This window comes from Carettochelys insculpta, chromosome 23 (assembly GCF_033958435.1).
Source record: "Carettochelys insculpta isolate YL-2023 chromosome 23, ASM3395843v1, whole genome shotgun sequence".
Lineage (NCBI taxonomy): Eukaryota > Metazoa > Chordata > Testudines > Carettochelyidae > Carettochelys > Carettochelys insculpta.
The window spans coordinates 22466073-22489564 of record NC_134159.1 but is presented as its reverse complement, the minus strand read 5'-3'; the positions used below and the strand labels follow the sequence as shown (position 1 = coordinate 22489564).

Below are 23492 nucleotides of genomic sequence, written 5' to 3'. Positions count from 1 at the left end.
AAGATCCACTCAAGATTTAAAAGCAAGTCTGAAATACTGAGGGAGAAGAAACTAAAAAAACAAAATAACATTCAGTAAATCACACTTTTCCAATGATATCTTATATGATCCATCTTGCATAAAATACATCTTGGTTATGCCATATTCATATTGGAAGCCTATTCCTGTGAAGAATATGGGGTGTGGTGCCACAGTCAGAGGTATGGTAAGTGGAGTTTCTCAATGCCTGCCCATTCCATCTGTTTTGGAGTCTTCTTGCTCGTCTTAACTGGTTGAGAAGGAACTGGAGTGGAGGTATTTCTTCCATCCCCACAGACCCTTGAACTGCAGCACAAGGATATCTATGGTGCAGGCATGGGCTTGCAGACACTGCTCATGAAAATCTCTAATTACACACATCTTGAGGAATGCCAGTTATGGTACATGGTTTGTAGTATGTCCTGGTAAACAGAATCGGCTGTTAAAAGAGAAATTGGAAACTGCCCTTGTCTTATTCTTTTCTGGTTTTGTCATTTTAGGGCGGGTTTCTTTGGGACCATAGTGGAATATGGAGCAGAGAGGAAGATTTCCAGACACAGTATTTTAGGAGCCACTGTCAGTGTTGGTGTTCCTCAGGGAGTGTCTCTGAAAATCAAGTCAGTTCAAAATTATAATTGTAATGCTGGTGACTATGACTGTAATATATGTTCTAGTATCTGAGTTGGGGCATATTAGCAGAAGAAACCCAAAGTTGTGTTGCATGTACTGGCCATAAAATGGAGCAGGTTACAGCTACTCTCACTTTTAACAGAGGGATGTGACCCTCTTAAGCTACTCCTAGTGGAGGCTGAGCCTTTCATTGGTACATGTGTATAGGTAAATTAAAAATATTCTGAGAATGCATTTTAAAAATCAAGCATGGCACATTATTGTAAGGGGAAAGCTAAAGAGCTTTTCTTTTTAAAAAAAAATCTTGAGTTGCATTCAAGTTACCTCAGCTTTACAAATATGCAAAAATTCAGACCAACCTAGATTGCTAGAGCTAAGAATGTAGCAGTTTCGCTAGTTAACATGATGCATTTTACACAGAAGCACTAACTGGACTTCTACTGTGTTGACAGACTGTTGTGCATACTTTGATTTTGCCAGCAGAGGGCATGACAAGACTGCAGAACTTCTGGTGCCGGAGGCCAGGGAAGGAAGTGCAGGAGAAAGCGGAGGGAGGGAGAGAGGGAGAGAGAAGAGGTTGCATTCCTGGTCATAAGGCTTTCAGATCAGGACAAACTTGATTAAAAAAAAATTAACTCTAAGCATCTGACGAATGTTAAATGTTCTTCTTCCTGCAAGGCATGAGCATTAATGTGATCCTCCTTTTGAGAGCATCCTCTGTTCTTGTGCAACACAGAACACTGGTTGTCTTATGATGTGTACAGAGAACCAGTAATATTCCTTATCTTATTGGGGAGGAATACAGGAAGCAGTGGTGGGGAACAGCGCAGCAGCAGATTCTTCCAGAGTAAGCACCTGCTCTTGATTTCCCTGTGAGAGGGGTGATTGTGTCTTTCCCCAAGGAGTCCTGGAAACATGAGATACTTTCAAGATTTTTATAAATAGGCCCCAGAACATTATTGCAGTTCCAACCAAGTATTTCTAGAGGAGACACCAACCTCTTCCAAGTGAGGGGTCTGCCAGGCTTTAGGAGTCTCCATTGCTGCTGCTCTGATTGGGTCTATGAGCACTGCACCTTTGTGGGTTCAGAGTTCAGCCTCTGGTGCCTACTGCTGAGTTGAAGCCTACAGTGCTGGCCACTGTATTCTGTGGTGTGTGCTTCACAACCGCAGAACTGCTTTGATAAGCTGCTTTGTTCTTTGTTTTAGGTTGAACAGGGCCAGCCAGACATACTTCTTTCCTGTCCACCTGACAGATCAACTGCTCCCCAGTGCTGTGTTCTATGCCACCATGGGACCTCTAGTTATCTACTTTGCCATGCATAGACTAATCATCAAACCCTACCTCAGGGCACAAAAGGAGAAGTGAGTCTGGGGTCACGTGTTCTAACTACAGAGCAGGGCTTGTCCTGTTCAAGGGTTTGAAGGCTTAGGGATGTTCATCTGCAATCTAATTGCTGTACTTCACATATGCTGTATGGGGAGTTAAAATGGAGAGCCTGAAGGATGGTTGCCTTGAAACCATCCCGATGAAGTGATGTCTGTAGGGTCGTTAAGGCACTGGCATGGGACATGCATCCTTGCACAGAATTGTATTTAATGTCTATAATCAATGTGTTGTTCTACTTCCTCATATCAGAGAGCTGGAGAAACAAAGGGAAAGTACAGCCAGTGATGTGCTACAGAAGAAGCAGGAGGCAGAAGCTGCAGTAAGTGGGGATGCAGGGAGGGACCAGCCTTGCTGGTTAGTTTCTTACTTGGTTATACTGCTCCATGCAGCACGTCACACACTTTGTTCTCCAGCTGTGTTCCCAGTCTCATTTGCAGAATTCCTAACCAGCTGTGCTGCCAAGTCTTGTGATTTCTTCCAGTGGTAGTATTTTAGCCAGGGCTGGAGCCAGTCTAGTAGTGATATGAGGAGCTCCACCAGTCTTGGGGAATTTTAATCCTGCCTGGGACAAAAATCTCCCCTCTGATTGGCTCCCTTCCATGTTTCTTCCTGGGGAAGAGTAGCCAGTGAGGACTGCTACAGGAGCAAGCAGAGCTTTTCCACTTCCCCTCAGGATCCAACAGCATTTTCACAGTAGAAGAAGGGGCACAAAGAGCCAAGTATCTCAGGGTGGTGCTGTGCTTGTTCTCCATTCCTCCCATGGGCCACAGAGTGTTATCTTTACTCCTCTCTGTGCCCATCTCCTGCCCTGCAACACCCAGTCTGGAGCCAGGGAAAGAGAAGAACCTCTCCCTGCGCCCCCAGCCCAGAAAGTAAGATTGATTCTTCCCCTTTACCCCAGTGGCTGAGTGTGCTGCTGTCATTGATGAGGGCAATAGAATACAGAACCACAAGCCACAACTGCTGGAGCTTCCCCTGGAGTGGATGATCTCCAGGCAGACTTGGAGACTTCCTGCAGTCCCTAATATTCCCCTGCTCTGTCACCCCACCCCCTGCACAGTTAGGGCATTTCTCCTTCCCTGGTGTTTTTGTTTTGCTCATCATTGTCATATTTATGCTTAGGTGAGACAATGCCCAAGCCCTGATTTGGAGGTGTCGTCCTAATTCATGTGACTCTCATGAGCCTGCTCAGCTAAAGGACACCATTCCCACTTGAAGCTCATATCTCTTTTAAAAGGAAACTGACTGCTGGATTTTTTTTTGTCCTCTGTGTTGTGGCAGGTTCGATTAATGCAAGAGTCTGTGCGGAGGATAATTGAGGCAGAGGAAGCCAGGATGGGTAAAAAGCGCAGCATGACTGACTTGTTTTGAAGGGTCTGAGGAGAGGAAGGGAAAATGGGATCCCTATAGAGGTTGGAGAGCTGGGGAGAGAGGTGGAAGGTGGATATTAAGGGTGTTGGGGGCTGAGGGGAGATGATTTAAAGCTCAGCCTGTCTGCAGTAGAATGCAATCTCAAGTGCCTGAGTGTAATAAAAGATACCAAGTAGTTACCACTAGAGGGGAGGGATAGCCCAGTGGTTTGAGTATTGGCCTGCTAAACCCACAGTTGTGAGTTCAGTCTTTGAGGAGGCCATTTAGGGATTGGGGCAAGTAGATGTCTGGGATGGTGCTTGGCCCTGCCAAGGGAGCAGCAGACTGGACTAGATGACCTACCAAGATCCTTCCAGTTCTAGGAGATGTGTATCTCCAATTATTTAAATTAGCTATAGGACATGGGTGTGGTTGGGAAATGGAACCAGGAAGTTTAGACAACTGAACAAACCCCAGCAGGTTTCCTCATTCATCTCTGCACAAGAACTGGTAGGCCACTATGTAAATATATAAATGTGTAAATTGTATAATCTTGATCTGAGAATCCTGTGGATTCTGTGATTTCAGGGCCATATAATTTACTGCAGGACCACAATCTAGGATCTGAATTCATTGATTAATTTATTATGCTTTACATTTGCAAAGATGATGATCCAAAAGTGAACTCAGTGAAATTTATGCAGTGACATCTTGAGTCTGCAGACAGCCTGAAACAGTGTATCTGAGAAGTGGGGATGGCCACAATTATGTCCATTCTGGGTTAATTCCAGAGTTTGATGACATCTGTTGAAGAGGCAATGGGGCTCTATCTTACAATGACCCAGGCTGGGGAAATGGCAGTGGGGGTTGGTTGTTGTATGCACCTCAAAACCCTGAGGGGGGCTTACCATGCGTGCAGTTTGGTGTTGTAGGGGGTCAAGTCAGAGCAGGAATTTTCCTTAAGTTCTAGTTGAAATACTCTCTTTGTTCCTAGGATAGGCTTGAATGTGGAGTTCTTTGAGAAAAGCTCTGCATTTCCCTCCCAACACTGTTTCTTGGGAAGTGTGTCCTCTGGCAGTGTGAGAAGAATGCTAGGAAAGGGGTGGGCTGATCTCTTCATCAGTTTCTCTGCAGGTTCCTGGGGATCCTTTTGCCACATCTTTGTTCTTGTGTTGAATGCAGGTTTGATTGTAGTGAATGCCTGGTATGGGAAGTTTGTCAATGACAACAGCAGGAAGAACGAGAGGGTGAAAGTCATAGATGTGACCGTGCCCTTGCAGTGCTTAGTGAAGGACTCTAAGCTTATCCTCACAGAGGCCTCCAAGGTACGCAGAGACTGGCTGAATTGCCTTGTGGGTGTTCTCCTTTGCTGCAAGCCATGCACATCCCAGTCCTTCACCACAGTATCTTCCCTGGCAGCGTGCAGGCAGGCAAAGCTGGAGTAGACTCCAACATGTGCTGCCACAGACATACCTACTCTAAATCACTCTTCGATGATAGGTCTTCATTGTTGGCTATTTACACTCTGACAAAACTGAATCTTTTCCTGAATGTCCATGGCTTGAATAGGGAAGGATTTGCTCAGTTATATTATCAGATGTGTAGTAGCAGGTGATATGTAGGGAAGAGGGCACCTCCTTCCCATCCTCCCACCAAATGCCACAGGCAGGAGGGCCAAGAAGCCAGGGCGTTTTTGGCAGCACTGGGAATGAGGGACGAGCAAGGGGATGCAGCCCTAGCCGTCTGCCCCAGTAGCTGGCCATGTCACTGAGCAGAGACACCTCACCCCTTCACTGACTGGTAGGAAGCTAGCAACATGGCCAGCACCTAGAGGAGCAGGCTGCGGCTTTATCACTCCACTTCACCAGTCCTGACTGCTACCAGTGCCAGACACCATCCCCTGCTGTTAGCAGCTCAAATGGTCATAGGGCTTTTGCCCCCACTGTGTTCCACTGCACCTGTGCAGTTGCTACCATAGATAAGAAGAAGAGTCAGATGCACTTAGCCAATGTTGGATGTTAAAGGGACACTGGCATCTTGAAAATTACCTGTCTGAAAATAATTGTTTTCACAAATAATGCCTAAAGTTGGTTGCTGAAAGAGTAGAGGGGGAAATTATTTTCCATTTTCTTTGAATTTACATTACCTTGGCTGCAGTTCAGTCACTTCTGCTGATTTCCCTACAGTTAGTTTCCTTTGTTATTTGTGAGTCTCTCACTCAGCTGACAGAGGCAAAAATATTTAATAAAACAGGAAATTTAGTTGTAAAACCAGGCTTTGAGCAGGTATAGTGTAAAATACCTTTAACTAATGTTTTGCATTAATTAGTTGGTAATGGTATCCCAGGCTCCTGTTAAAACTCCCTTCTGTTGTATCCTAAAAGCACCAGTGGGAGAATGCTGAGTGTGTTTTTTGTTGTTGAAGTCAGGGCTGCCTGGGTTCTATGACCCTTGTGTGGGTGAAGAGAAGAGTTTGAAGGTGCTGTATCAGTTTCGGGGAGTTCTACACCAGGTGATGTCTGCTGACTGCGAGGCCCTTAGGATACCAAAGCAATGTGAGTAGCAAAGATTTCTTCCTCCAGTCACCAAGTGCAATTCCAGCACCAGGTCTCCTCAGACCCCCTTCCCCCATTTCACTCCACTGCTCTCCCCTAGTGTCTGGCATCAATGATACCTTGCTGTTGGTTGTTAGGATGTCTGACTTGCACAAGTGCTCTTTCAGAGGCACTGGAGTCATTAGCTCTGGAAGACTCTCTAATGAATAACTGTGTTGTGATTTGGCTGAGGAATAGAAGTCCTTTCTAAACCAGTGTTGGGCACCTCAGATTATGCATGCTATCCTTTGGGGAATTCTGTTTTGAGTGACCTCTTACTTTCAAAGCTTCTGTAAGTAGGTGAGAGGTTTGCATTCAGTGTTTTCCTTTGCTGCTAGTAATTGTTCTGTGACTGACACTATGGTAAATGTTACTGAGAGTTAGGATATGTCTATTAATAAACATGCACTGAGTCCATTTGTTCTTAACAGCTCACAGGATTGATGCTGATGGCTAATCTGGTGAGAAAGCAGGGTGTCGTGTATGGTACCTGAGTCAACAGAAGCTGCAAAACTTTCCCCCTGGATTCTACAAGTTTGAAACAGAAATGGAGATGTTTTTATTTTTATGATCCATATAGAAGGTGGTGTCATACCAATTATGTTAAGGGATAACACAAGAAAACCTGCTTTTACAGGTACCTCCAAGGCAATCCTGCCCTGGATCATGACTTGGCAAACAGGGAACATGGCTGGGAACGTGCAGTGCTTTCTGCATGCTCATCACCTGCCTGGGAGGTGTGATGGGTAAAGCCCCAACTGTCAGGTATCCAAGCCCTTCCTGCTGTGAGTTAACTGGTTAACTGCAACTCATTTGTCCAGTATCCTCTCACTCTCAGCAAGATGGGAACTGGAGGAGGACTCTTCACTCTCATTTTCCCTTAAGCTTACAGGGTTGTAGTTAAGTTCTCCTTAACTGAAAGCACATAGCTATCTAACCCTATCTTCTCCTTGGGGGAAAGTGAAGTTTGTGGCCACCACCTCTGTCAGTTCCATTACTGGACAGAGGATGTGGTGTTCTTCCCACTTCCTTATTTAAAATGTATTTTTTGTTAAAGGACAGATATGTTTGGAATGAAGTTCTCTGGTTTTCCTATCACATGGACCTTTTTCAGCATTCTTTCAAAAGCACTGTTACTACTCCAGATTAATTCCTTATAACCACTGTATTTGTCAAATTAATTTTGCTGCTTCTCACCCAGGACTGCATGTTTTAAGTCTTTTTCGGGGGGAAAACTGAATTAGATTACCTGAATAGTTATGTTCCTGCTGCTGCAATTCTTCCCATCTGATTTTATACATACTGGGAAAACAGGGAAATTAAGTTGATACAAGAAAACCAGACCAAAGTGTAGATGTGTGCCAAATAGCAGGAGCTGAAAACTTCAAAGCAGTGACTGCCACCAGTTCGCATGGCTACTCTCTGCCTAATTTACCTTACCTGCAGAGAGGTGCACTCATGCTCTACCACCACAGCTGAAAGCAGCAGGGCTGGTGGAAATAGCACCATTAGGTATCTGGAATATTGGTACTTTTAAATATTTATAACAAAGGGAGTGGTGGCTGTTATGCAGGCACTAAAATGTAGATCTACTCCTGGCCAGTCCTGGGGGGAGAAGAGGCCTCATTTATCTGCAAGAGACTGAAGAAGTGTCTACTGCCAGAGGCTAACTCCTGAAATCAGTGATTTCCTGACATGCACCATGGCCCTTTATTTCTGCAGTATAACTGTAGTTCTCTTTATTTATATCAGTCCTGTCTCCCCTCACAAGCATGAAGTTACATCAGGGAATTTCATTTGCAATAGTCCTTATTCAAGAGCAGGTTTATCACAGCTATCCTAGGAAGGCTGATAATTCTCTCCCCCTTACTTGCTCCTACAATCAAGTGCAACTTGCCAGTTTTTTTATCAGAAAAATCTCACCTTTTTATGTGGGAACAGCGCCTATCCTAGGAATGCTTTTCATTCACTACCCTCTCACAGTGTTTTTTGATCTGAAGCTAAGTATCAACTGTGCAATAAAATGTGTTGAATCAATTTTAAGTTGAAAACTGCTGGGTTTTTCCTTTGCTACAGATGGATCTTCCGCACATTGATTACTTCATCCTGTTTAAAGGTGGCGGAAGAGAAAACACTGTGTCATAATAAAACTTCTTTAAAAGCCATGGGTGGTGAGTTGATAAATATTTTTGTAAATATAAAAATTGTCTCTCAAATCCTTCATGGCCAGCTATGAATGGTGGTATTACAGTATGCTGCTGTGTAGCCATTGGGCAGGATGCCAGCATCTTCAATAAAATACTCATATGTACCTCACCGTCCTTCCCCCCCGCCACCTTTTGTGTTATTGTTATGTCTTCGTCTACGATGTAAGCTCTTAAGAAGGAACTATCACAATGTTGCTCTGACTGCTATAGCAAAAACGTCATAATAGGATTGTGGGAGAATTGAGTAAAGATTGTGATGTTAGTAGTAGAAGGTAGAAAATAGCAGTAAACGTTTGCTGTTAATTTTAAGAAAACCCCAAAAAAGCACATAAAATCCAGACACAGAATGAAGATGACATTAAACAATTTTATACAAGAATAAAATTCATACCCTGACATTTTCCTGATGTAGTTAGTTTTTATTGCCATGAATTTTTGTTTTCTTATAAACTATACTGAATGGAATAGGAGAGGAGAGCAAGGACCATAATTTATGAAAGTGATTTCTGGCCCTTGCTGTAGTTAGTAATATCTTTGGAAATACTTCAGACTGTGAAAAGGCAATGTTTCTATGACATAACATTAGCTTAACTACACTTCCCACATCCCTTAAACTACATTTAACTTGAGAACTAATTGCCAGAACAGTTCCCAGTCTCCTCACACACCCCTAGGTACTCAGCATCCTCCTTGTATTACAAGTGCTCAGACACAAAGTGCATGTTTGGAGAATTCTTACGTTCTGTTTCCCTCAATAGTTCTCATTTGCCCATGTGCATGATGGGCAGTTAAGATGTATGAATTTTAAGCTATGCTCATCAAGAAAGCGTATTGAACAGGTTACTCACTCTATTAAAACACTCCATCTAGGCTTGTGTTGAACCCGTTCCTGTTGGTAGATGAGTGTTCAACAAGTCAGGCCCTGTTCCCTCCCAGGAGGCTGTTTAACCTGGCGTTTTTGCTGCTTTTTATAGGCCTGGAGCTGCAGAAACATCCTCCTCAGTTCCACACTTTTAACCTTCAGGCGTTTTCGCAGCTTTTCATTTTCATCTAGTGCCTGGAAGAGTTTTTGTTTTAAGGAAGCACAGTCACTGAAAGCATAGCTGTGATCTGCAGTCTGAACTGGGTGGTGTGTCTGCACTGGGGGAATGGATTGCAGCAGCAGCCAGCCCTCCACTTCTGTTGCCTGAGTTGTACTAACCTGAAAAGAATATAGGAAGTGAAAGTGAGGGATGCAGAGCTCTGGCTGGGTGTTACGTGGGAGAGACACTGCAACCTTCTTCCATAACGCTACTAATGTGCCTCGTGCCTGAGCTGCTGGAGCAGCCCCTACCCCAATCCTGGAATTCAAACAGAAGCTTCCCTACTACACACAGTACTTTTCATTTTTATCTCTGTGATGAAAGGGTCTCCCCATTTGGCAGAGTAGGCTAGCATTCTCCCCCTTGTACAATAAGAGGAATAGATTTGCTCAACACGCAGCTAGTCAGTAGCAAACCTAACAGTAAAATCCAGGACTCCTGACTGCCGAAATCCTACTGTGACCAGTAGAGAATTTTTTTCCCCACCTCAGGCAAATTGTGGGGTAGTTTTTGCAATGTTCAGACAACCTCCAAGCTCTGGCCTGAAATCTTTTCACAAGGTCCCTCTGTGTTTGAAGTCAAATCCCCAGACCTAGCAGTGGCTAAGCTCTTATCCAGTCTTCCTCAGTGAACTTCATGAAAACTGATTTAGTCTTGAAGCAAGGTCAAATGACTAAAGCTCAACAGATGCTTATTCTGTAAATACCATAAAAGTTTGTCAAGAATGCACAGGGACTTTACAGCTAGTTCTTCTCTACATGAAGTAACATTCTTTTCTGTTTCTCTTGTGTTTGTAGTGCCTTGAGCTCAGATGTGTGTAACTGCCAAAAAAAATGTTTAGTTTTGCCTGGGGGATGAGGTGAAATGACTACCTCTTACCTCTTCTAGTGGTTCCTCCGTTCTACAGGGTCCGGTCTCTTGGTGACAAACTGTTTGTACATCTAATCTTCCATCCTCAGCCCCTGTAAAGTCCTAAAGAGGCCAGGAAAATAATCCAAACTCAAACAGCTTCTACTTTCAAAATCACTGTTTTAAGAGCTTCAAATGATCTCTGTTCCAGGAGAGATTTTAAGTGAGAGTGAGCTGGGCAGTTCCTTTCAGGCCTTCATTTTTATTTCAACATAAAATACAAAATTGCTGACTCAGATTCAAATGGAAGCAATATGCAGCTGGGACTCAAACTTTTTGCTTGCTCCAAACCCAGAAATCCAGTGACAATACTAGCTAAGTCTAACTACAGTTGTCCCTTGAGGTTATGCAAGGGTTGTGTTCCCATGCACCCTTGCATAACTTGAATTTTGCATTAAGTAGGAGGGTGGCTTTTTTCCTCAGTGGAACACATGTTCTGCAGTTGGGGAAACAGCAGGAGCACTTGGAGCTCCTATTGAAAGGCTGGGGTTGGGGGGGAGCAGCAGTTGGGGAGGGTTAAGCTTAGCGGTGGGTTGGGGCTGTGGGGGAGGAGTCTAAGCCTGGGTCAGGGGGTGGAGTTAAGCTGGGGCTGTGCAGATGTGGGGGATTGAACTGGGATGTGGGTGGTGAGTTGGGCCGCAGGGGGGTCGAACCTGGGCCGGGTGGAGGAGCTGTTGAACTGGGGCTATGCATGGGAGTGGTGAGCTGGGTTGCAGGGGGCATTGAATGAGGGTAGGGGTGGTAAGCCAGATGGTGTGGAGTTGAACTGGGGTGAGAGTGGTGAGCCAAGCTGCAGGGGGGTTGAGCCAGGGCCAAGGGGAGAGGGATTTTTAGTTGCGCTTATTAAGCACAACTGGAAATTGTGCATTGAGGGTTTCCTGAAAATTTAGACAAATGTCTGCAAAAGAGGGGTATTTCAATGTGAATGGATCTCATCTGCTACACTGACTCAAAGTTCTATACAGCCAAATATAGCATTGTCCTCAAGTTAAAAAAGATGCAAAAAGGCTAGAAGGGACCAATGTACCTTTGGCAATTTTGCATCCTCAGGATCATGTAGAGGACTTTTCTCCTTCCTGATTTGCTATAGTAAGGACAAGGTCTTTGGTTAGTGTGACATGTCTGAGAAGCCCAGTGCGTAAAGTCAGTTCTAACTACCAATTCCAGGTGAACTAGCATCCTGGTATGATATCATCTTCACTTTTGTGAGAGGCAGGGACCTTTGCATAATAGCATTCACTTCATAATTTTAAGTAGAAATGTGAAGGAGAGAATTTGTAGCTATTCTAGACAATAGCTATATTTTTGTCTTACATATTATCTGAACTGTTAAAAGGCAAGTGGAAGATGCTTCCCTCAAGTGTCAGTATTTTAATTTTAGTTTCCAGGAATAGATGTGTGGGAACTCCCTTTGAGAAAGAGGCAGTCTGTAGGCAGGATGTCTTTTTACAAGAACCTTTTTCTCAGAGTAGAAATCAGAACTTTATTGTTGCAGCATCCTGACAAACTATAGGGGTAAAAAGAGCAGCTAAAGGTAAGTTATTATTGGTAAAAGGAGCGCCTTGTGTTGTTTCAGCACCATCAGCAGCCCAAGTGTATTTAGTGCACAACTAGATTTGATCATTCCCAGAGTCCATAGACATGGTATGTTACTACTGATTTCCCTGGGAGTGGGGTTAGATTAACAGTGAAAGGGAACTGATTTTGTCTTGAAAACACAGAGCAAGGAGGGGCTTCTGGAGGGAGGCCGGGGCAAAGCCCTGGGGCCACTAAGGAGTAGTTGACCTCAAATACAAAACAATGCCTGCAGCAGTCTCAACACCCTTTGCAAGGGGTGGAGAGGGCAGGCTTGGGTCCATTGTGCTGTTTGTGCAGCACGCACTGCAAGGGCAAATTCACGGCTCTGCTCCAACCACTCACCCCCTGCATGCGGGGCACGGGAGTTGGACCTGGCTGGGCGGCTCACCGTGAGCGTGCGGCAAGAAGCAAAGAGCGTGGGCACGGCGTTGGGCTTGAGGTTGGTGCGGTTACCGAAGGCGCTGAAGCAGTCAGGCTGGAAGTGCTGCGAGCAGAGCACCATGTGCGTACTGGGCTGGAAATTGCCACGGCCGATGTTGCCCACCCAGCGTGCCAGCAGCTCGGGCCGGCTGAAGGGGAACCTGCAGGAGAGGGGGGCTGAGGTGGACTAAGCCCGGTCCCTGCGCAGGGGAAGGGGAAGGCAGGCTCGATACGTGGCGGGGGGGCGTGCAGTACCTGAGGGAGAGGGAGGCAGGGCCAGTGCCTGTGGTGGGGGGAGGGGAGGCCCAGACCAGTACCTGTAGAAAGGGGGGGGCGGTCTAGGCTGGTACCTGTGGGGGAGGGATAAGGGGAGGGGCTGGTTCCCGGGGGAGGGGGGAGGTAAAGGGAGGAGCCGGTGAGGGCTGGTGCCTGCGGGGGGTGGGCCGGTACCTGTGGGGGAGGGATAAGCGGAGGAGCCAGTGGGGACCGGTGCCTGCAGGGGGCGGGGAGGAGCCAGTGGGGACCAGTGCCTGCAGGGGGCAGGCCGGTACCTGTGGGGGAGGGGGGAAGAGGAGGGGCCAGTGGGGCTGGTTCCCGAGGGGGGAGGGGGAGGGGCCGGTTCGTGGGGGGGGGGTAAGGGGAGGGGCTGGTTCCCAGGGAGGGGCCGGTGCCTGCAGGGGGTGGGCCCATACCTGTGGGGGAGGGATAAGGGGCCGGTGCGGGCCGGTGCCTGTGGGGGAGGGGCCGGTGCCTGTCGGGGAGGGATAAGGGGAGGAGCCGGTTCCCGGGGGGGGAGGGGCCGGAGAGGACCAGTCCCTGCAGGAGGCAGGCCGGTTCCTGTGGGGGAGGGGCCGATTCCCGGGGTGGGGGGGAGAGAACGGTGGGGCGGGCCAGTTCCTGTGGGGGAGGGATAAGGGGAGGGGCCGGTACCTGTGGGGGAGGGATAAGGGGAGGGGCCGGTACCTGTGGAAAGTGAGCTGCTGCCGGCAGCGGCTGCTGTAGCGGTTGCTGCACCGAAGCGCCGCACAGGACTTGGGCATCGCCCGCCCCGCGCTGCCCCCCCCCCCAAGATGGCTGCGCCCCTCAGGCCGAGCAGCCCCTGGAGTACGCGCCTTCCGGGCGGGAGTTCCCCTCTGAGCGAGCGGGCGCGCGAGACCCCCCCCCCCGCACTGCCTTCCGTTCCCTGCATGCATCGCGCCGCCCACCGGCTCCCAGCGGCCGGCGCAGGTGCCTGCCTGTGGAGCCAGCCGGGCCGCGGGCTGCGCGCAAAGCATGCTGGGAGCTGTAGTCCCTGCGCCGCGCGGCAGCCTGGGGGCTGTAGTTAAGCAGTCGCACTCCCCTTAAGGGCGGCACTTGAAGCCCTGCCGCCCACTTCCCCGCCACCGCCGGATTCCTCTGCCCTGCGGGCCGGGCCAGCTGCAGCCTTAGCCCGCCCAGCACAGGGCCTCAGAGGCCACACCCAGAATCGCCTCCACCCCGTCAGCTCCTCTGGCATCCCCCAGCCCCAGCCCACCCACCCAGCTCCTTCGCAGAGCCTCCCCCGCTCCCGCCATCGAACTGTTGAGCTCTTCAAGCTCCGCTCCTGCCGTGCCTCCGAGAAGTCAGTTCATGGCAGATGGGACAGACCGCTGATAACGTAAGAAACACGCATGTACCTGTGGGTATGTCTGCGCGCATTCCTCGCCCTCCCTCCGTTTTGTGTCATTCGATTTTGTATAGTGCAACCTGCGGCGGCTAGCCAGCTGCATGTCTTCCGTCCCCTTAGCGCTACCGGCTGCTGATTAGGGCCTCTGTCCACTATAGAAACAAGTATCAGAGAGGTAGCCGCGTTCGTCTGTAGCTTCGAGAACAAGTCTTGTGGCACCTTATAGCCTAACAGATAGTCTAACAGATCTCTTAGTCTATAAGGTGCCACAAGACTTCTTGTTCACTATAGAAACATAACTCCAAACCCATGTAGGAAAAAGCAAAGAGAAAATTATATTAATAGGTGATTCATATGTTTAAGAAAAGTGCCACTTGTTAAAATAACCACTTTTAATGAAAAAATAAAGCTCTGAATTAACTTGAAATCATACATGGATGAAAGTGATTAAATCAAACCCATGGAGACGTTTGTTCTTTTTACTAACATTGTAACAAGCTGAGGTTGTCAGACACCATCTGCTAAGGTAAATCTGAAAAGGAAACAGAACAATAGTCAAAAGAATTAAAAGTAGTCTTGAACCTCTAGGAAACAGGCAACTCATTGGCCAATTCTTATATTTCTCTCCTAAAACAACAGGTGCTTATCTTAAAGTGGTCCAGTTGTACTGTAGACTTAGTGTAGACACAAATGCCAAAACCTGCATCAGGTTACACCCTTACACAGGCTGAATAGATTTCTTCCAACACCTTCTACATTGCAGAGACAAAACAGCTACACTTTAGTGTTTTATTCGGTGGCAGAACACAGCCCTCCAAGGCAAATCTTTGGCAAATTCCTGGTTCCATTTCATTTCTGGTCATGACTGTCTTTATTTTAAGTGGAACTGTTTATAAATTAGATTTCAGTTGATGCACCTATAAATCAAAATCACTTTATAGGCTTTTCAAACTGTACCAAGTTTTAAAAAGGACAGTAAAACAAAATAGTGCAGCGGCATTGTGATGATAAAAGGTAAAGGCCTCATCTGATCGAGCCCCTGGGCATTGTAGAACAGTGCTATGCAATCTGTTCTAATGCTCTCTGCATAGCCTAGTATTAAATATCCGAAGGAGGATCGCTGATACTACCAGGACATTTTTCCTGATAAATCAGTATTTCAATAAGGTGACAATCTGATACAAAGCATCTGCTACATGTGTTCCTGGCAGTTCTGTTTTCTTTCAGACATAAACATATCGGCTCGTGACTCCAGCACCTCTAACAGGCTGACAGGACAGAATGTCTATTGTTCATTAAGCATCGTATGATTTAGAATTCTCTCAAGGACAAAGATCCAGTTTGTGCAATAAATACAGTGTTCTTAATTTGGTCATTAAAAGGAAAGCATCTTCACCTTAGTGGCCTCATGTACTAGTTTTGTTTCCCTGACGCATTCTCTAGACCAGTGTCCACTGCGCTCACTGCTCCCAAAAAGGGCAGGCACCACATACAAAAACGTTTTCTGGTGCTGTCGCATTCCCTTATCCTCTGCAGCTCTGGACAGTTCAATCAGCTGTAGCCCACCTTGCCCGTTGCATAGGCCACTTAACCAGATTTGGGCTGGATGCCCTAATGCATGCATTTCCTCCTACTTGTATATGTGCAGATGCATCTCAAAGATTTTCTAATCTTCTCACTATAAATGCAGCCCAGGAAGCCATTTTTAAAAATGCCAATAACTCTAGCCCCACTAGTCAGACGGGAGAGCCCAAATCCTAACAAGGCCTCTCTGAATTCCTAGATTTTAATTTTTTAGGGCGCACTGTGCAGCCCAAGCTTTATGTCCAGCCTGGTGGAAGGAAGGGAAGCAGGGTCTCCTAAAACAATGCCTTTTGACTGAGATTTCTGAGATGGGACCCTACACAGGGCTGTGGAATGGAGTGAGTGGCAGACCACAACCTCATGTTTGAGCCCCTTATGCAAAATGAAATCATGACAATGATTTTAAGATGTTTCAGCTCAATTAAGGAAGAAAACTGACATGGTCACTTCTAGCATGACCCACCCAGGGAAAAAAAAAAAAACAAAGGGCTGTGTCTCCCTTTTAAAGACAACAGTACATAGAGCTGTGGGAACTAAATGGTTCCACCAAAAACAAAACCAAATCATAGACCTCAGTGGATACTCTCCTACTACCCAACTGAGGAGGAGACAGGTCACATGAGCTCAGTACGCATTCAAGCGCACTCTAAAACCTTCAAAATTCTTAAGATTTATGCATATAGACAAATGGGCAAATCTAGGATTACAATAAAACTAAAACATGTGGCTGTTTACTTTCAGACTTTTCTCTCCTCCTATTCCTGCTTTTGAGGAGGAGTTTTATTTTCTTCAGTACCTGGAAGTCCTACACTTGCTTAGCACTTTCCAAGTGGGATGAAAATTGATAGGCAGTAAAGGCATACATTCCCAAATTATCATCCTATTCACAGTCTGAGCTGGACAAAACCCCACAGAATGTGGGGTGTTTAGTATGCTGTTTCTAGAGCTAATCAGCCTCTAGCAGAAGTTTTGGCCAGCAGGCCTCTTCCAGCCCTGGCAAGTTAAAGACATTAAACACTTTGTGTCTGTTTACACTGACACTTTTGCCTGAGCAACTGCAGTTCAGAGGAGCTCTCCTTGCCCCACTGACTGGAGTTCTGAATTTTGCATGGCTAATCTGCCCAAGCAGTATACCAACACAGTAGTTCCCTCTGCTAGTCCAGAAAGCGCCTGCGCGAACCTGTCCGGGAACGGTTTGAGCGGCGAATATCAAACTTAGAGTCCCGGCACTTCTGGCAGACATAGACCTCTGGCACATTTGATTTGCGGATTTTGGCACAAGAGAGGTGGATCCAGGTGTGACACTCATTACATTCAATCATTGGCCGTCCAGCAAAAGGTTTCATGCAGAAACAGGTGACAAGATCCCATGAATCATCATCTGGAAGCAAAAAAACCAGTGAATTAAACAATGATATCTTCACTCCAGCTGCACATCAAACTCCGCCTTTTGGCACAGAATTTACTTCTTGGGTTACAGGGCAGTCCTTACAGCCCTATGATGATTTGGGGAATCTGACAATGTACAGCCTAAAAATTCTGCTTCTTATGAACCTTGATGCTTTTATGGGAAACTGCACTGTGTTCTGCCCTTACATTCCTTATGCTAAGGCAGGTGTGGGCAATAATTTTGATGAGTGGGGGCACACCAAGATTCAGGCAAGTGGTCAAGGGCAGCACTTTTCTATGCAAGGCGTGCAGGATCTGGGATCAAAGTTGGGAGCAGAAGGGAGCTCAGGGTAAGGGGACGGGTGCAGAAGAGAGTGTGGGGTCTGAGAGGGAGTTTGGGTGAAGGAGGGGACTGTGACATGGGGCAGCATTCAAGAGTGGTTATGTGTGCAGGAGAGGATTCTGGTCTGGAGAAGAGGGTGTGGGAGGGATGAAGGGTCTGGGTGGGAATTGGGGTGCAGGACAGGGTAGAATGCCAGAGGCAGCCTCTGGCTGGGAGGTGCTTATCTAAGCAGATTCAAACCAGCAACACTCTGAGGCAGGCTTCCTTGCCTGCCAACAGCACTGGACCGCTCAAAATAGCTGGTTGTTCCATTTGGTTCTCTGCACTGCAGGAGGAGGTTTTTGCACGATTTCCAGCCAGTAGGAGCTAAGAGATTTTGCTGGGGGTGGGGACAATGCAGAAAACCCTCCCACTTCCCCACTACTCAGAGAGCCACAGGGAACAACCAGCTGCTTTGAGCTCCACTGCTCCATGCTGCAGGCTGGATCTGACTCCCAGGTCAGATCTTGTCCACCCCTATGCTAAGGAGAAGAGAATAAACCCTGCACTTGTGTCTATAAATAGGTCACTCATTAAAGACCACCAACACCTGAACACACTTTGCCTGCCTGTACAGAACAAAGGAGTAACTGCTTCCTAGATAAAACCATTTTTCCTCCATCTTCTCTTCTGAAGGAATGGAACTTCCCCAGTGGAGGGAACAAGGAAATGAGGTGTGGCTAAACTAAAGTCCTTCAAAACACAGAGCCCAGGCTGGTAAAAGACGCAAAGGAAGCTTGGGACATGAGACAGCAACAAAGGAGTATGCTTTTGTAGCAGAAGGGACTTTTTGAAGGTAGTAGCAGGTAAGGCTGGAGGAGCAGAAGGAGAGAAAGATATGTGATATTATGAAGAAGCCATGAGCTACAGTAGTATCCTGGACACCTAGAAAGGATGCAGACCCAAATTCTAAAGAACACTTCAGTGGTGAGAAAAGTGAAGCACTGACTGGTGTGTAGCTGTGTTTTATTTGCCTAGATCACTATGTTTCCCGCACTGTCTAAAGTAAAAAGTAATTGTGTTAGAAACCTTCTGGAAAGTGTGGTCATTTGCATCAATGATAATGTGTCCCTGAGAAAGTAAACTGGAAGCCAGAGTGCCTATATGGTTAGCACTCTGGGCAGGGTATGAAGCTACTGGAGAGTTTTGAGGAACACAGAGCTCATCTCATGGCCTATGCATTCAGAAAAGGGGGCTAGAAAGTGAATGTGCACTCTGAAAGTGTGCCTAGAAGTAGTGCTTGAACTCCACTCAGCCAAGAAGCGAGTTCCTGGGTTCAGTGCTGAGACCCAAATACGCAGCCTAGTGAACAGACGGCAGGAGGAAGTTGACAAGACCTGTCAAGGGCATGCGGAAAACTGTAGTTTGCATCCTGAACCTTGCTCTAGGAAAGAATCTCAGCAAACCCAGTGGATATACGTAGAAAGAAATGTGTTCTACACCCCAAACTAGCTTCCAACCTTCTCTCCCATTTTACATTAAGCCTCTCCAAAAGCACATCCTATGGGAAGAAACCCTCACCTCAGAATCTGGAAAGCTTACTTCAGGTGCCTGGTCACTAAGCAATAAACATTCTTTTCTCTTCTCCACCTGTTTCTACCCAAAGATCTAAATGTACTTTGCAAACACTAATGAATTTTGCTCTTAAACCTCCCCCAAGGCAGATCTACACTATCCCATTTTATAGTTGATAGATAGTTGATCGCTAATGACACACTAATGGCAGCCACCTATCATCTGAATCTGACCAAACACCTCACAAATCTCTCAGATTAGCAGGGCCATTTACCTGAATCCACCATTATGTCCTCATCATCACCCGTGCCATCCTCATCTCGAAACACAACCTGTTTGCCCTGCCGTATGACCGTGCGTTTGCCAACTCTCTGTATTTCCATGCCCTGCTCAGAAGTCTCAGGAGGGTACGAGACACTGGAAGGAGTGTCAGAGTCCCATACTGAGCAATGGTCGGTCACAGACTGAGGATCGCCCTCAGATGAGGGACTCACAGGGGTCTCAATATAAGAATCTTCTGTCTCCAGCTTCAGCAGTTGCCCCCCATAGTCTTCTTCCACAGGAGCTTCCGTGTCTCTTCTCTTCAGCTTTTTCTTCTTTCTGACCTTATCAGTTTGCTTTCGCTCTGGCAGCAAGCTGCTAGGTTTTGCCCGCTGCAATAGTGAAACATATGGTTTTGCTCGCTTGAGCTGACTAAAGCTCTTTCTGCTCTTGACTGGCACGGAGACAGCAGAATGGAGATCATTGAATCGGGGGTCCCAGCTATCACTGTCGATGGTACCCCCAGTACTATTGGGGGGGCTGGGACTGCTCCTCAAGGGGGTCTCCTAGCAAATATTAAGAGACCAGATGTGAGTATCATTTTAGAGTTGATAGTAAACCTCTTAGACAACTACTGCTTGCACCCACCTTTTTGAAGCGAGGGAGGATGGGGACAGATCTATACCTGGCAGAATAGGCTCCCTCTCTTCTAACTAAAAATAAGAATCTCCACATATCCTGCTGCCATACACTCACTAGCCTGCATTACTGACGTACTCTTATCCTTTCCTGTGGCCCAGGACAGGCACAGCTGAGTGTTAAAGGCATTAAATAGTTTTCAGTGAAGTACTGTGCTACACCATATACTTATAGGAGTCCTTCCAACTCCTTTCATGGGCTTTGTATCCTAAGCCTCTGCTGGGAATTCCAGTCAAGGAAAACAATTGCTTCACAACCTTTGAAATGAGCCAATCTCAAGTTTGGGGCTATCTAGGCCTAGGACACAAAGGAGGGGGAACTCTGGCATGAATACCCCTAACAATATTTTTCCCTGCACAGAAATGGTTCACTAATAAAATAATTTAAACAGAAATGGTACTTACTGACCTTTAAACTTTTTTCTGTCCCCTCAAGCAAGACAGGGGTTTGGACTGCCTCACTTTTGATTAAAGAAGAGATCACATCATACTCCAGGAGCCTGAGGATTACATTTAACTTTATATAAGTGTAGGGACATTCGCTGCTCAGGTGGGAGGCTGACAATATTCAGTTACATGCCAAGTTCCATGCTTTGTTTTGCAATATCACAGGCCAGTGGGTTCACTTTTGTCCCAAAAGGAGCTTTTAGAGGACCCTACCCCTCAAACACACCCTCTATATCTGTCAAGGTATTTATACCATGCTTGTCACCCTGGCAACATTTAACCACTCAACAGCACTAGCTATACCAATGTGTACCTGAAATAAAAGAAGGATTGAATTGCTGCACCATTACCTCTTGTGGGTAGGGGATGTAGCCAGCATATGCCAAAACAAAGGTGCAAAACTTGTTGAAATCTTCAACAGTTCTGTGTCTCTTGGAGCTGGGAGAAAAATCCTGTTAAAGAAACAGTGACCAGGACATTAAAATGAGATTTTTTTTTAAAAACAAACCAACTATAATGCTAAATCAGAGACAGCATAAGGACTTTAGACACCTAGATAGCCACCTCTGATAGTTTCAAAGTATCTCTTATGTTGTCAAAATGCAAAGGAGGGCTCCCTTAGACAATCCTGTGATTTAACATGCTTGGCAGGGCTTTTCCAATTTTCAGGCTCCCCCTCTTGGTATTCCCACATTGTCTTAATTGGTGGCTTGTAAGATCTTTGGGGTCTAGTATTATGTTGAACAAAAATTCTTTAAAGTAAGCTATTAATGACAGAAAAGGTGCTAAACTGTCACTAAAATAGCTGTTTGGGTACTGTGAAGTCTGTAGACCCTGTTAGTGTAACTGATAAGTTAAATCCACTAATTACTGGTCTCTTTCTAGTATTGGAGGGGTAGCCGTGTTAGTCTGGATCTGTAACAGCAACGAAGGGTCCTGTGGCACCTTATAGACTAACAGAAAAGTTTTGAGCATGAGCTTTAGTGAGCACAGATTCACTGACGAAGGTGAGTCCCACAGGACCCTTCGTTGCTGTTACTGGTCTCTTTCTAGTGCAGAGTTTACATCACAGCTCCCACCCAGAACTTAAGCTCCTGGAAACAAAAGACTGACTACATACAGAGTCTGCCTGGACACAGAATATTTCTTACAGGTGTTTGTTTGTTTAAGTTTTGTATTGAGACCCCAAAGCACTACCCAATGCCAAGTTTCATTATAATGCTTCCATCCCATCCCCATGAAATACAAATGAATATGAAGTACATATGTATCTAATCCCAACCCACACTTTGAACTGAGCTGTCAAGTAGCAAGACAGGCTGCTGAGAAATCCTTCCTATTTCTCCATCTGCACTGGACATTGCCTGAGAATGTCATTGTCCAAAGAAGCCATTCCTGAATGGGAAGCATCACTGGGGCAACCAGAGTTTCCTCCATCTGTGATGGGGGAGGAGGATTAAACAGCAGACACCACATAGAAGACTCCGAAGGGCGCCAGATCGTTGGATGAGGGCTTTCAGTCCCTGTGATGGGGGTGCTCAGATGAAGAAAGAGTATGCAAGAAATGGCTCTCTAAGAGGATTTGAAGAGGTACAGAGGGGGACCAGTGTCCCAAGTTCAAAAATGGCACTCAGCCCTGGGTTTTGAGCTGGGAGGGGCAGCTATCTAGATGGGACAGGGAGAATTTCTGAGGTGGAAAGGGATCAAGGTCAGAGCCCAGAGTGAATTACCATGTGAGGTTGGAATCTTTGGCTGAGGCCAAGGGAGCTGACAAAGTCAATGTCTGAAAAGAAGGAAGGGTCAGGACCCTACAGCAGGGGACTCTTTATGGGGTGAGGCCTTTATGGGGTGGGGGAAGGAGGCAGGTAGAAGATCTATGAGGGGGGAGGTCAGGAACCCTCAGGTGGGTGGGGACTCACTGCAGGGAGGGCTGGGTGGGAAATCTCCGAAGGCAGAGAGCCCAGGTGACAAACCTCTATGGAAGGTAGGGGCCATGGCCCTATGGAGGTGGGGGGAGGAGCCGAGGGGGCGGATCTCTGAGGGGAGGAAGGGCCGGGGCCCTAGGGTGGACAGGGCGGAAAAGACGGAACGGGAGATCTGAGGGGGGAGGGGCCGGGCGGCAGATCTCTGGCGGGGGGCGTGGCCCTGCGTGTGGGGGAAGGGTAGCGTGGCGGATCTCTAAAAGGGGCCGGCCGGCAGATCACTGAGGTGGGAGGGGCCGGCGCCCTAGGGTGGGGGCGGGGGGGGCGAGTGGCAGATCTCTGAGGTGGGAGGGGCCGGCGCCCTCGGGTGGGGCGAGTGGCAGATCTCTGAGGTGGGAGGGCCGGCGCCCTCGGGTGGGGGCGGGGGGCGAGTGGCAGATCTCTGAGGTGGGAGGGGCCGGCGCCCTCGGGTGGGGGCGGGGGGCGAGTGGCAGATCTCTGAGGTGGGAGGGGCCGGCGCCCTCGGGTGGGGCGGGGGGCGAGTGGCGGATCTCTGAGGTGGGAGGGGCCGGCGCCCTCGGGTGGGGCGAGTGGCAGATCTCTGAGGTGGGAGGGGCCGGCGCCCTCGGGTGGGGGGGGCGAGTGGCAGATCTCTGAGGTGGGAGGGGCCGGCGCCCTCGGGTGGGGGGGGAGAGTGGCAGATCTCTGAGGTGGGAGGGGCCGGCGCCCTCGGGTGGGGGGGGGCGAGTGGCAGATCTCTGAGGTGGGAGGGGCCGGCGCCCTCGGGTGGGGGGGTCGGGGGGCGGCTGGCGGATCTCTGAGGTGGGAGGAGCCGGCGCCCTCGGGTGGGGGGGTCGGGGGGCGGCTGGCGGATCTCTGAGGTGGGAGGGGCCGGGCGGCAGAACACTGAGGGGGGGGGGCGAGGCCCTGGTTGCGGGGGGAAGGGCCAGGTGGCAGATCTTTGATGGGGAGGGGCCGGCGCCCTGGGGTGGGGGATCCCGGAAGGGGACGGGGGCCCCGTGGCGAGGGGGCCCCTCAGGGGGCCGGGGACGGGGGCCCGCAGGCAGCGGCCCATGCTCGCAGCGGGGGAAGGGACCGCCGCGGAGCAGGTCCCGGACGCCGGCACGACGAGGGGCAGGGGGCAGCGGGGAGACGGCCCCCGGGCTCACCTCAGGGGGAAAGGGGGAGGCGCAGGGCTCGGGATCCATATCCCAGCGCGGGCGGGCGGGCGGGCAGGCAGGCAGGTCCGGGTGCTGCCCGGCGCACGGGCCCAGTACTGACCACTCAGTTCGATCTCGCCTGGCAGCGCTGGTCGCCGACCCCTCGAACCGCCCGGTACCGGCGGGCTGGAGGGAGGGACGGAGGGAGAAGGGGGCGGGCGCCGGGTGAGGCAGAGGGGCTGCTGGGGGTTGTAGTTCTTCCCCCGAGCAGCTCCGGTGGGCTGGGCGCAGGGGCTGCTGGGAGTTGTAGTTC

At 48.3% G+C, this 23492-nt stretch overlaps 3 protein-coding genes across 9 annotated transcripts in view; 1 reads left to right on the top strand and 2 right to left on the bottom strand.

The window, feature by feature from the left end:
• Positions 1 to 9025, top strand: part of DNAJC11 (DnaJ heat shock protein family (Hsp40) member C11) — an 80764-nt gene extending 71739 nt beyond the window's left edge. For all 3 annotated transcript variants that reach the window (XM_075018010.1, XM_075018011.1, XM_075018012.1), the window contains 7 exons: positions 519 to 635; positions 1857 to 2012; positions 2287 to 2356; positions 3319 to 3376; positions 4570 to 4712; positions 5812 to 5941; positions 6412 to 9025. In XM_075018010.1, coding sequence (XP_074874111.1) covers positions 519 to 635; positions 1857 to 2012; positions 2287 to 2356; positions 3319 to 3376; positions 4570 to 4712; positions 5812 to 5941; positions 6412 to 6437 — 700 coding nt within the window. In that variant the 3' untranslated portion in view covers positions 6438 to 9025. The remainder of the gene's footprint in view (positions 1 to 518; positions 636 to 1856; positions 2013 to 2286; positions 2357 to 3318; positions 3377 to 4569; positions 4713 to 5811; positions 5942 to 6411) is intronic.
• The window catches only part of THAP3 (THAP domain containing 3), a 57687-nt gene extending 44407 nt beyond the window's left edge, over positions 1 to 13280 (bottom strand). For 2 of the 4 annotated variants that reach the window (XM_075018017.1, XM_075018016.1), the window contains exons 1-5: positions 13140 to 13280; positions 12145 to 12337; positions 11206 to 11262; positions 10149 to 10241; positions 9036 to 9388 (exon numbers count right to left, since the gene is read on the bottom strand). In XM_075018017.1, coding sequence (XP_074874118.1) covers positions 9095 to 9388; positions 10149 to 10241; positions 11206 to 11262; positions 12145 to 12337; positions 13140 to 13216 — 714 coding nt within the window. In that variant the 5' untranslated portion in view covers positions 13217 to 13280 and the 3' untranslated portion in view covers positions 9036 to 9094. Of the gene's footprint in view, positions 1 to 9035; positions 9389 to 10148; positions 10242 to 11205; positions 11263 to 12144; positions 12338 to 13139 lie in introns of those variants that run through there. The other 2 variants (XM_075018019.1, XM_075018018.1) reach the window with 2 other exon arrangements.
• A 932-nt stretch (positions 13281 to 14212) lies between these two features.
• Positions 14213 to 23357, bottom strand: PHF13 (PHD finger protein 13). Of its 2 annotated transcripts, XM_075018015.1 has the most exons (5): positions 23189 to 23335; positions 20448 to 20549; positions 20060 to 20150; positions 18966 to 19518; positions 14213 to 16786 (listed from the first exon to the last, which is right to left on the bottom strand). In XM_075018015.1, the coding sequence occupies exons 2-5, from the start codon at positions 20474 to 20476 to the stop codon at positions 16560 to 16562; spliced, it is 900 nt and encodes a 299-aa protein (XP_074874116.1). In that variant the 5' UTR covers positions 20477 to 20549; positions 23189 to 23335; the 3' UTR covers positions 14213 to 16559. The 2 variants fall into 2 exon arrangements, with proteins under 2 accessions (XP_074874116.1, XP_074874115.1); XM_075018014.1 differs by lacking the exon at positions 20060 to 20150 and having other exon boundaries at positions 23189 to 23357.
• Between the last annotated feature and the right edge of the window lie 135 nt (positions 23358 to 23492).